At 43.5% G+C, this 13,166-nt stretch overlaps 1 protein-coding gene across 7 annotated transcripts in view; it reads left to right on the forward strand.

The window, feature by feature from the left end:
• The window catches only part of Rufy3 (RUN and FYVE domain containing 3), a 78,724-nt gene that overhangs the window by 52,447 nt on the left and 13,111 nt on the right, over window positions 1-13,166 (forward strand). For all 7 annotated transcript variants that reach the window (XM_021210487.2, XM_021210488.2, XM_029545054.1 and 4 more), the window contains 6 exons: window positions 2,246-2,307; window positions 3,048-3,113; window positions 5,588-5,657; window positions 7,450-7,542; window positions 10,427-10,510; window positions 12,390-12,557. In XM_021210487.2, coding sequence (XP_021066146.1) covers window positions 2,246-2,307; window positions 3,048-3,113; window positions 5,588-5,657; window positions 7,450-7,542; window positions 10,427-10,510; window positions 12,390-12,557 — 543 coding nt within the window. The remainder of the gene's footprint in view (window positions 1-2,245; window positions 2,308-3,047; window positions 3,114-5,587; window positions 5,658-7,449; window positions 7,543-10,426; window positions 10,511-12,389; window positions 12,558-13,166) is intronic.

Here is a 13,166-nt window from a genome sequence, read left to right on the forward strand (position 1 = left end):
ATATAGCTGTCTCTTGTGAGGCTATGCCAGTGCCTGGCAAATACAGAAGTGGATGCTCACAGTCATCTATTGGACACAGGACCCCTAATGAAGGAGCTAGAGAAAGTACCCAAGGAGCTAAAGGGGTCTGCAACCCTATAGGAGGATCAACAATATGAACTAACCAGTACCCCCAGAACTGTGTCTCTAGCTGCATATGTAGCAGAGGATGGCCTAGTTGGTCATCAGTGGGAGGAGGCCCTTGGTCTTGCAAAGATCATATGCCCCAGTACAGGGGAATGCCAGGGCCAGGAAGTGGGAGTAGGTGGGTCGGAGAGCAGGGACCGGGAAGGGTATAGGGGACTTTCGAGATAGCATTTGAAATGTAAACGAAGAAAATATCTAATAAAAAAAAAAAAAGAAATAAGATGTATAATAAAGTGGCCTATTTGAAAAACTGAAGATGTCCTTTAGTTGAAACAGACACCAGAATGTCAGCAGTGGTCATTTGTGTGGCAATGCTAAGAATTTGGTATCTTAAATTGCTTTTGTTTTTCTGATTCGGTAAAACACACAAAGGGATAGGTGTTGGTTTGGATTATAATATAACTTTGTATTATGTTTTTGAGATTAAAGTATAATTACATCACTTCCCCTTCCCTTTCCTCCCCTGAACCTTCCAACAATCCTGTCCTTGATTCTTTCAAATTTCAGGTGTTAGTCAGGGTTTCTATTCCTGCACAAACATCATGACCAAGAAGCAAGTTGGGGAGGAAAGGGTTTATTCAGCTTACATTTTCATACTGCTGTTAATCACCAAAGGATGCAGGACTGGAACTCAAGCAGGTCAGAAAGCAGGAGCTGATGCAGAGGCCATGGAGGGATGTTCTTTACTGGCTTGCCTCTCCTGGCTTGCTCAGCCTGCTCTCTTATTGAACCAAGACTACCAGCCCAGAGATGGCACCACCCACAAGGGGCCCTCCCACCTTGATCACTAACTGAGAAAATGCCTTAAGGCTGGATCTCATGGAGGCATTTCCCCAACTGAAGCTCCTTTCTCTGTGATAACTCCAGCTGTGTTAAGTTGACACAAAGCTATCCAGTACACTCCCCTTTTTAAATTGTTGTTACATTTATGTATGTATATGTGTATACAGGTATATAGGCCCCTAAATATAACCTGCTCAGTCTGCTCGGCGTTATCAGTGTGTGTGCTTTCAGGGCTGGGCTTTAGGTCTGGATGGTGAGCAGTGTGCTCTTCTCTGGACATTCGTATGTCCCTCTCAGGAACCTTTAGATGCCCGTAGTTCTCTGTGCGCGGCCAGCCGGGCGGCTAGACTTTCTCCTGGCCACTTTGACTTGCCTTTGTGGCTGTCCTTGCTCAGCTCGAGTTTAGGCCACGGTGTAGGTGAGACTTTATGGCTGTAGCTTCTGACTGAACCTTGTTTAACACCACAAATGGGGACCAGACATGCTGACAGAGGTGGAGGAGGGTAGAGATGACACGTGACAGGAAAGTGCAGAGAAGCTTAAGGGAGAAAAGGGAAAGCGAGGGTCAAACAACGACATGCACCGTAGAGAAGGTGGTGACACCCCGTGCTCTGCAAGCTGGACGAGATTATTTAAAAAAAAATAACTTCTGTAACTAAATTTTAAAAGGTTTTCATAGAAGAAAATAAAAAGTTTGTAGCAGAATTGCTGATAAAGAAAATTTAAAGTTTTTTCTTTATGCAAAGGATTCTGTTAACTGTCATGAATTGTCCTCTCTTTTCTTTCTTTTCCTTTTGTTACTTTTGATGGTGGTGGTGTGTGTGTGTGTGTGTGTGTGCATGTGCGTGTGTGTGTGGCGAGCATGGAAGTGACAGCTTAGCTTCTACCTGCTAATGAGCTCTGCTGGTGAGCAACACCCTCAACCGCGTGTGTGTTTGTGTGTGTGTGTGCGCACATGTGTGTGTGCACACGTGTGTGTGGGGGGGGTATACGCATGTGTGTGTGTGTGTGTGTGTGTGTGTGTGTGTGCGCGCGCGCGTGTGTGGCGAGCATGGAAGTGACAGCTTAGCTTCTACCTGCTGGTGAGCTCTGCTGGTGAGCAACACCCTCAACCTCTTACCTTGACCCTTCTCATTTCTCCCTTACCATTATAGTCATAATAAAGTGTTAAATGTTCATTATAAACTTCTGGGGATTATCGTGGTTATGATTCTTTTTGTGCCTAGAAAGCAGCAGAACCAAATTTTATATTAACTTCTAAAAATTCTCTCTGCAGGTTGGAGTTATAGATTTTTCGATGTATCTCAAAGATGGAAACAGCAGTAAAGGTAGTGAAGGGTATGTATAAAAAATTTAAGTTTCTTTTGTCTCTGATGTAACATATGCTTCCATGGGTGGCTTACAACAATATTACATTAGCAGATTTGACAGAGAATATTTGATTATATAGCTTTAATGAAGTTGTGACAAAATACCTGATTTGGGCCTATGGTTAGAAGGATTTCTAGGTGAATGATTTTCTTGCTAGGTATTTTGGGGGCAGAGATGATAAAGATATAAAATCAGTCCAATTCTCCATATTATTTTGCTTTTCTGAGAAATAGGCTCATATCATAGTCCAGATTGTTCTAGGGCTCACTGTGTAGATGCAGCTGGTCTTGAACCTGAGGCTTTCCTGCAGCCTCTACTCCTCAGCAGTAGAATCCAAAGGTGTGAAAGCACCATGTCCAGCCAGCCCTCCGTAGCTTGAAGTAGGTCTTGAAACTCTAGACAGACTGGGTGTGCTGTGCCACACCCATGTCCTACCCTGGCAGGCTGAACCTAGGAGATCAGAAACTTTCCAAAGGGAACAAGCCAGCGGTGATGGTTCATGCCTGTAATCCTGCCATTCAAAAGGCAGACACAGGCAGGTCTCTGAGTTCCCGTCCAGCCAGCACTGTGTAGCGAGAGTCTGTCATAAAAACAAGGATGCTGTCTTGGTACTCCTGTTTCCTGCTTTATGGATGCTGGGGTGAGGGGTGGGTCTCAGTATTCCTGTCTTTCATCTTACCTGTTTCCTCCATCATTGTTTCCTCCAGGGATGGACAGATTACTGCGATTCTAGACCAGAAGAACTATGTAGAAGAACTCAACAGACATCTGAAGTAAAGAACGAATAAAGTTCTTTTATTGGGGGTTTGTTGACAGAGAAAGGAAACATAAAACAAAGAGCACAAAGGACAGGTGGAGTCAGTATTCATCAAATACATGGAGTATTCCTGTTTACCAGTCACAGCTAATTCGTGGAAGGCAATAAGGGAGATTGTAACCAGAGATTAAATCAGATATTCAGTTAAGGATTACAGAACATGTGATATGTATGCTTCATCTTAGCCATGGATTAAGCCACCTTCTGCATTCCTGGTGGTGGGTAAAGCATCCACTATTTTAATACCTTAACCATGTTTATGCCCTTGCGTCTCTCACACAATTATTGATATATTACCTTTCACTTCCACTGATTTACCAAGTACTCACCGGGTATTTCAAAACTTGCCAGGATTACTTTGATATTCTTGCATTAAAATCGGCTTAATAATTTTAGAAGAATTATTAACATAACGATTGATTATTATCTTGTTCGTAGCTTATAGAACTTTTGTAAGTTCTGTTATGAAAGCCGTTCCCCACCACTACCACCCTTCTCTCTCTTGAGACAGGGTTTTACCATGTGACCTTGGCTGGCCTGGGACTTTCAGCTGGCTTTGATCTCATGGGGATCTACTTGCCTCTACCTCTAAATCCAGGGATTAAGGGTGTGTGCCACCATGCTCAGCATAAATCTATTCTTAATTGACTTATAATCAGTTACAAGTTCCTGTACGCGCAGAGACAGAGGACAATATGCTTTGCAGGTCTTTGGTCACATTGATGAAGTAATATTAAGATGGACTGGGGACTGGAGAGAGATGGCTCAGCAGTTTTGAGCTCTGACTGCCCTTCCAGAGGACCCAGGTTCAATTCCCCATACCGAAATGAGAATGCACAACTGTCTGTAGCTCGAGTCCCAGAAGCTCTGATGCTGCATGCTTCTGTGGGCACAAGCACACACATGGTACACAGATGTACATACATACAACAGAATACCCATGCATGTTACAAAAAAATAAAACCTCAGAAGGAAACTCAGGCACAGTTTATTAGAACTTAAGGGAAAACACCAGGCAGGCAAGCCACAGATGATGACAGCTGCCGAGGAGCTGAGGAGGGGAAGGTTCCATCTGTATCAGTACACAAGTTAAAAGATGCATCCCAGTGGGAAAGGAAAAGGCCCGGCTCCCAAGACAGATTCTGGTCATTTTATCGAGGGCTGCAGTATTGCTCTCCTCCCAGTAGCCTGAGCCTGAGTGCAAAAGCTGTCAGTACTCTGCCCTGGCAGGCAGGGGGCAGGGAAGATGTATTCACTGCAGTTCTCCTTGTGGTCTACTAATTGTGCTCTAGCTAGCCTGGCTGTGAGGGTGTGTCTAAGATGGAAGGGCAGTAACCAGATCTATGTGTTCATGGTCAGTTTGCCACTTTCTACCCGAATCGCAGGGCCGGGGGGGAAAAAAATGCCGCATCAGCTCTTACAGTCAGTTTGCCTTTGACTTGTGAGTTGGGGCTAGTTTAAAGCCAAACCCATGCCTTCAGTGTCTCTGTAACCTCGCAGTCGCAGTTTGTTACTTCTAGATCTGTCACAACTGCCTGGATGGCCGGGAAGGCTAGCACTTGAGAATGAGTTGTGAGCAGCTTGGGGATTTTCCACAATAGTGCTTGATAGTAGCATCCTTTATATTTTATTTATTTATGTATATATTTTTGATTTTCTACCATGCTATAATGACTGATGTCTTCCGTCTCAGAGAAAGCTATTATATTGACATTCATACTTCAGATGGTACCTACAGAAAGGATGGTGACAAAGGACACTTTTATTTCCTTTCTTCATTCCTAGCATCCTCTCACAGGATCAGTATAAATTTTGAGTAGTCTTACTTCCAGCTAGCAAATTCAAGAACAATTTAAGTCCATTTTCTCTGGGGGATCAAGAAGTAAACATGACTGTAATGCTCTGTGACGACATCAGCCAAGCAAAGTTGTGGCGATATTTGACACTCTAATATGAGCTCTACTCTTCTTACCCTTTCTGTGTCTCATTCTCGCGAGTTACAGACGCCTGACTAACACTGTTGTGACAGGTTAACAACAGTGCAGTGAGACACCGCAGGAGTAACTGCTGTACGCGTAGGCTGTGATGTCTCAGGTCGCTAGGGAGAGCTTAGAACGCATCATATCACACGCACTCGGTGATTTCACGAAGCAAGTACTGAGTACAGCCTCCCATGCCGAGGACACAGCACGGAAGAGCAAACCAGACTGGCAGAAATTGGGTGCATTAAAGAGGATTAGAATACAGAGATGATCAAAACATGTTGTGTGTATGCATATGTGAATAATTAGAAACCCACTCTATAATTAATATGTAAACTATTAGATAGTTGATAAAGACTGCTAAGTGTGGTGGGGTTAGGGAGGCAAGTGCAGGCTGTTGTCCTGTTTTTCAAAAGAAACTTAACATTTTGTTTTCTTCTCTTAATAGTGCAACTGTAAACAACCTTCAGACAAAAGTAGATCTGTTAGAAAAATCCAACACTAAATTGACAGAAGAAGTAAGTGTTTTGGAAATTATTTAACCTGTAAAATTTAATATTTTACACTAAGAAACCGATCACTCCTATTACCTTGGGTTTGACTTTTCAGATAAGAACTGCTATAGAAAATAAGTGCTTGTCCCGGCTGTGTGTTTAGGACCTGATTTTCCAAGTGGGTTATATAGCTGTGCTGCCAGGCAACTGTGTGAGCAGCCTGGAGTATTAGCATAGAGCATGATACTCAGGATTTAGTAAGCATTTAGGCCACTGTTGATGTGGTACAACTAGACAAAGATACTCCACCACCTCTTTAGACAGAGATTTCTCTGGAACACAGCTCCTGACCCCTGCCTGACCCGTCTTTCCTCTAGAATATGGCTGACACAAGCAGCACTAGCCAGGACTCCAGTGGCCCTGCTTCTGAGATGTGCCACTTACTGTCATGTGCGCCTGACTCACTAGCTCACTTGACCTCTGAGAAAGCCCGGGTCCCCCACTGGCTGCAAAGGAGGGCACTCAGACTTCCTCTTTCAGCTCCAAAATTACTCAGGAGATGAGGAAAGAATACAAATTCGAAAGCTCTCAGGAAGGACCATAGAGCAAGAAGAGAAACCCAGGTTTGAAAATCTGCTTAGGAGGTGAAATCTGTAGCTTAGCCTGTGTTTAATAGAATATTTCCATCAAGACCTAAGCACAGTGATCCAGATTGCAGAGCTCATTTGCTCTTTCTAGTTGCCCATTTATGTACAATGAGATAAACTTGGTTTAAATAAATTCAGTGCACTAATTGGGAACATGCTAATTAGTTTTTCTTGAGAACATAGATAGATAATATATTAATTTTGCATCTTTTTGAAAGAGTCTTGTTTAGCCCACTCTGTCCTTAAACTCCTGCCTTAGCTTCCTAAGTGCTGGAATTACCTGTAAAAGATCTTTTGGAGGGTTCATAGCACAACTCCCATGACAGGAAGTAATACCTTATAAACCCCTGTTTAGGCAGTGTGTCACTGTCTTCTGGTCATTTGTTTTTTAGACAGGACCTCACTCTGAACATTTAGAAGCATTCTTCCTAGATGTGTTTAGAAAGTAGCCATGGAGATGCCCTTGAAGTAAACACTCGTAGTGTTGAGGCGTAGGAAGAAGGTCACAGAGCAGGCAAGGTCCCCAAGTGCATGGTGTGCTTGCTGTGTGGGCATGAGGACCTGAATTTGGATGCTCAGAACCTGGTAAAAGGTGGGCATGGTGGCCTGTGTTTGTGGCCCGAGCCCTCAGGGCTGGACACCGGCAAATCCTGGGGCCTCACTGCTAGCCATTCTAAGCCAAAATGTTAGCTTCAGGTTCAATGAGAGACCTTGCCTCAAAAAGTAAGGGAGAACGACCTAAAGGAAGACTCCCAATATGAACCTTTGGCCTGTGTGCCTGTGTACACAAGACACACACACAACACAGGCACACACATAAAATAGTGTATTCACATTTAAAGAAGCAATATTGGGTGGGTTTTATTTTTATTTTACCTACTTGAGAGATATTTTCCTATGTTCCTCATTAGGACAATTATTTTTCTGAGACAGAATCCCATTTTGTAGCTGAAGCTAAAGAGAGCTTAGTAGCCCCCGCCTTCAGAATGCTGGGGTTACAGGTGTGCACCATATATCTGGATGATAGGGAAAATTTGAGTGGGTGATGGATAGCTTCCCTTAGCTATAGAGTCCTAAGGATAGTCAAGCCTTGAAATTATGTCTTAGCAGATCATAAATTATTCTATTTAATCAAAGAATAAAAGTTATTTTTTTATTTTGGTCAACAGCTTGCCGTTGCGAACAACAGAATTATTACCTTACAAGAAGAAATGGAACGAGTTAAAGAAGAAAGCTCCTATCTACTGGAATCCAATCGGAAGGTAAATCTTTAGCAGGTCCTAAGCCATTTGTGGAGAGGAAGGACTCTGTAAGCCACAGGGCAGAGTCTGCGGTGGGCTCCTGGGCACTGTTGAGTGGCAAGCTTACTCTTCACTGTGTGTGACTGAGAACAGGGTGCAGCTCAGAGGTTCTCGCCCTTTGCCCTTTGGCCCTTTGCCCTTCGACAGCTCCTAGGCATCACCACTGCTTATGTTTGTTTAGAGACTTAGAAAGTGACTGTGCCAGGAAAGACTAATTCAAGCTCTTGTTTATGTGCGCTAGTGGTTTGTACTGTGATCGGTTGTTAAAATCTTGGCAACGGAACTGGAGAGGTGCCTCAGTGATTAAGAAAGTCATTGCTCTTCCAGAGGACCCAGGTTCAATTCTCAGCTCCCACATGGCAGCTCACAGCCGTCTGTAACTACACTTCCGTTCTAGGGCATCCAGTTTCCTCTTCTGCCCTATGAGGGTACAAAGATGCACAAGTGTGCACAGACATACGTGCAGGCAAAACATGCATGTTTTTAACTGTGATAATAAATACACCATTATTTTTACACAACTACTCCTTAAAAGTGAGTGACCTCAGCCGGGCGTGGTGGCGCACACCTTTGATCCTAGCACTCGGGAGGCAGAGGCAGGCGGATTTCTGAGTTCGAGGCCAGCCTGGTCTACAGAGTGAGTTCCAGGACAGCCAGGGCTAAACAGAGAAACCCTGTCTCAAAAAACCAAAAAAAAAAGTGAGTAACCTCATTATCTGCTGTCAGTGGGAACTATTGAGCATGTAAATGAATTTTCTAAATACCTTCAAGGACCAGGACCGTGCTGATGGGTTGGTTGGTTGGTTTTTGTTTCACTTTTTCAAGGGTTTTTCTGTGTAACCCTTCCTGTCCTGGAACTCCCTATGTAGACCAGGCAGGCTTTGAACTCAGAGTTCTGCCTTCCTCTGCCTCCCCAGTGCTGGGATTAATGGTGCACAACACCACTGCCTAGCCAAGGACCACGCTTTTATACAGTGTAGTTTTGTAAATCTATTTTATATTGATCAATTCCATCTTACTTTATTTTTGGTGTTATTCTTGGAGATAGAGGCTCACTGTGTGACCTCAAACTCTTGCCCCTGCCTCCTAAGAACTGGGCTTATAAGAGGCTTATACTCGTGTTCAGCCTTAGGGAGCATAAAGTAATGCCCTTAGACCTTTCAATGGATTGGTTCCATAATTGTTCTAAATTATGACACTGCTACTTTCGGGGGTATTCTAATTGCTAGGTCTTCTGTCAGCCATGGCTGTAGGGTTACCTGTTTGTCCTGTGGTTTCTAATTGCTAGACCTTCTGTCAGCCATGGCTGTAGGGTTACCTGTTTGTCTTGTGGTCTCACTGGTACCTTTGCTTGCTACTGCTAGTGCTCTTCAAGGGTTATAGTCAGCGTAAAAGTAGTTTCCTATGTATTGCAGGAAATATTAACAACCAAACCAGCACGCACTTGTGCTGGCAACTCTCTGCCCCATGCACTCCCAGGCAGTGGCCGACCCATTTTTATGCAGACTCTCTGACTCAGAACTCCAGTCTTTCCACCCAGCTTGCTAGGTTCCCACTGACCAGTTGCTACCAATGTCAACCCCATGTTTCAAATCCCCCATGGCCTTTGTGGGGCACCTCAGGCTTTGATGCCATACCTTTCTCTCTTGAACCCAGACAAGCTGCCCCATAAAGGAAAACACAACACGAACTTAGTTCAGAACTAAATCACTGGGCAAAGCAACTAAAATCCTAATCTTGTAACTTTAGTCCTTATTAAATCTAAATCCTCCAGTGGCAAATCCTGAAATCCATTGAAACCAGGAGACATGTAACTACATCTTGTTCTCACACTACCCCTGTCTAAAAAGCGCCTTACTCCCTCCTGCTTCCTCTCTTCCTCTATCCAACCCGGAAGTCCCACCTACTCGCCCTGTGATTGGCTCCTTTATTAATTAGGGGATTAGTTCACAAGAAGCTACCTGAGTATGTGACTCATTCCTCATTCCTGACAACCCCTCCCAGGGGATGGAATTAACATAATAATACAAGCAGCACAGAGCCATCCATAAGACCTATGAATAATAGTAGTATTTGACATTAATCATGAACATCACCAAACAGCTAAATACTCAGGCAGTTTTCTTTGGAAGCTTATTTCCACCAAATCTCTGGACAAAGATAGTGCATGTGAAATCTCTGGACAAAGAATATAGTACCAGTCAAACCTCTGAACCAACTCATATTCTGCAGTGAATATCATATCAGAGTTTATGTTTTGTTTTGATTTTGTTTTGTTTGTTTGAGCCATGGTCTTATGTAACCCAAACTGGCCTTGAACTTGGTATGCAACCAAGGATGGCTTTGAACTCCTAATCCTTCTGCTTCCACCTCCCAAGTGCCAGGGTTAAAGATATGAGCCACTGTTTCTAGGTTTATGAGGTGCTAGAGATTGAATGCAGGGCTTCATGAAGGTTGAGCCATACTCTACCACCTACACTGAACTCATTCCCTTGTTTCTTGTGTTTGTGTGTGTGTGTGTGTGTGTGTCCATACGTGTATGTATGTGTTTAGGCTAGTCTGTAACCCAGGCTGGCTTCAGACTTACAGAAGTCTTTTGCCTCAGCCTCAAGTGCTAAGACTATGGGCATGAGCCACCACACAGAGCCAGGAGAATATTTTCAGGACTGATTTGGGGAACTCCACTACCTATTTTGGTAACTCATTGTAGGGTCTTAACTAAGGATACAGCAACCCCCAATTCAACATAACCTTTAAATATACTCAACTTGAGTTTCTTTGTTGTATCTGCAAATTTGATAGAGTTTTAAATTCTTAAATGTGTACTCTTATTTATCTTTTCAAGGGTCCTAAACAAGACAGAACTGCAGAAGGGCAAGCGCTGAGCGAAGCCAGAAAGCATCTGAAGGAGGAGACACAGTTACGATTGGTAAATTCCCTAAGTTCTAGTAGCCGGGCCCCATGGGAAGGCTGGGCTCTGGGAGGCTTCATCTGAGAGAGAAGGCCCAGGCTCAGCCGTGCGCCCCTGTTTTACAAATCCTATAAAACTATTTCTAGCCACTGCCCACATATGTGCTTTTTTGTTTGTTTTGTTTTGAGACAGGATCTTGGTGGTGGTGTGTGGCTCTGACTGGCCTTCCTCTCCTCGGTGGTGCTGGGATTAAGGAGCACCACCATGCTCAGCTCTTTTTCACCCCTCTTCCCAATAAATGGTTCTGAGTCTGCATCCTGGGTATTCTCACCAGCAATTCTGTCAATCGCGTCTTGTCACTCTCAGTGTGGAGTAGAGGAACACTGGGTGTGTGGAGTGGTGTTTGTGTGTGACGGGTTTTGCTGTGAAGCCCAGGCTGGTCTCTGACTTACAATCCTCCTGTCTATAATCCTCTGGGATCACAGGAGTATGCCATGGTATGGGGTATGCCACGCTATTCTTCTCAGACTTTTCCTTTATTTATGTATGTATGTATGTATTTATTTATTTATTTATTTTTATGTACATTGGAGTTTAAAGGTATCAGAACTCCCTGGAACTAGAGTTGCAGATGGTTGTGAGCTGCCATGTGGTTGCTGGGAATTGAACTCAGAACCTCTGGAAGAACCACTAAGCCATCTCTCTAGCCTTGAGAATGATACTTTTAATTTTAGCTTTATATATCTGAATTTTTTCTTCATCTTAAACATAAATGGAAAAATTATCCAGTGCTGGACTTAAGATTATTTAAGAAATTAAAGTAGATATGCATGTGTAGATATGTGTGTGTATAGCTCATAATTATTTCTAAGAAGGAATACTATTCTATAAGAGTTTACTAATATTAGTATGTTAGTAATCTTAGTATTTATCTATTAGCTTCTGAAAAATCAGATAATATGCAAAACCACAGAACCCCGCTAAAAGCTCTATGTGTCTCTAAGAATGTGGAAAGGTGAAAATGAGGTGTGGCTTAATTTGTACTAAGAAGCTACCTCAAGTTAAGAGTACATGACAGAAAATTCACATTTTCTGAAAATTGAACCTTCTTAATGTGCTTAAAATAACAAACATTTACTGTCTGTATGTTTGTAATTAGGTATTAAAATGTTTTCTATAAGAAGTATACTAGGAATAATGTCAGCATGAGGTAGCTTGATTGATTTTTATCATAACTAGTTAAAGGGAACACATGATACAAAACCTGAAAGTTGTCAAATGTAGAATCACAGTTTAAGAGACAGGAAACTGGAGCTGGAGCAATGGCTCAGCGGTTAAGAGCACTGACTGCTCTTCCAGAGGTTCCTGAGTTCAATTCCCAGCAACCACATGGTGGCTCACAGCCATCTGTAATAAGATCTGACGCCCTCTTCTGGTGTGTCTGAAGACAGCTACAGTGTACTCACATAAAACAAATAAATAAATCTTTTGAGAGAGAGAGAGAGAATATGAATATGAACATGAACTAAGGTGTGCCTTGGGCATAGCCTGGATACAAAAGAACTCCAGATTGTGTATCTGCGAAATAATGCTGCTATGATTATGGTAGAAATCAAAGAGTTTCATACTCTGTGATACAACTCCACTCTGCCATATTAACCATTCCCAGTAACTGAACTGTTACTCCAGGGACCAGAGTGCCTCTATTCTATCAAAAACACCCAGCAAATGCTCCTCTTCTTAATCCTAATTGTTATTATTAATGTCTCTTAAATACCCTTTGAGTCTTCTGCCAAATAGTCTGCACAAAGGGTTCTCATCTACCCTTTCTCGTCAGAAATATGGCGTTTACTTCATTGAGGAAGGAGTACGAGCAGTTTGTCTGTCTTTGGGGCAGGATGTCGAAAAGGAGCTGGAGCAGCAGATCAGCATGAGGCAGGAGATGGAGCTGGCTATGAAGATGCTGGAGAGGGATGTCTGTGAGAAGCAGGATGCCCTGGTGTCTCTGCGGCAGCAGCTGGACGACCTCCGGGCTCTTAAGCATGAGCTCGCCTTTAAACTGCAGGTAAACGAAAGACAAGGAGTGAGGCCCCTGGCTCTGGGAACTCCTGGTGCTGCCCGCAGCACGCCTCTTGTGTAGACTCACTTCACAGACCAGGAGAGAGTCATGTCATCTTAGGAAGCCAGCTACCCACAAACGAATACTCAGACTGTCATACAGTTTTCTGCTGCTGTTCATGAAAATCATGGCCACCTTTCACATAGTAAAGGGGAATCAAATAGTTTTTCTTTTTTCATTTTTTTAAGCATCCCCTGCTGGCTAGTTTTATGTCAACTTGACACAAGCCAGCATTATTCTGGAAAAGGGAACCTCAGTTGAGAAAACAGCCCCACTAGATTGGCCTGTGGGCAAACCTGTGGTCCATTTTCTTGATGGATAGCTGACGAGGGCCCAGGGTGCACCTGAGCTATAGGAAAGCAGTCTGGGCAAGCCAGGAGGGACAGCCGTCCTCCAGCCTCTGCTCAATCCCTGCTTCCAGGTTCCTGCTCTAACTACTCCCAGGGATGGACTGAGAAGGTGAAATGAACCCCTTCTCCCCAAGTCGCTCTGGGCCATGATGTCTGTTCACAGCAATAGAGCCTAAGTCAGACATCCTCGAGATGTGGGGTTCTC

The sequence above is a fragment of the Mus pahari genome, chromosome 13, assembly GCF_900095145.1.
Source record: "Mus pahari chromosome 13, PAHARI_EIJ_v1.1, whole genome shotgun sequence".
Lineage (NCBI taxonomy): Eukaryota > Metazoa > Chordata > Mammalia > Rodentia > Muridae > Mus > Mus pahari.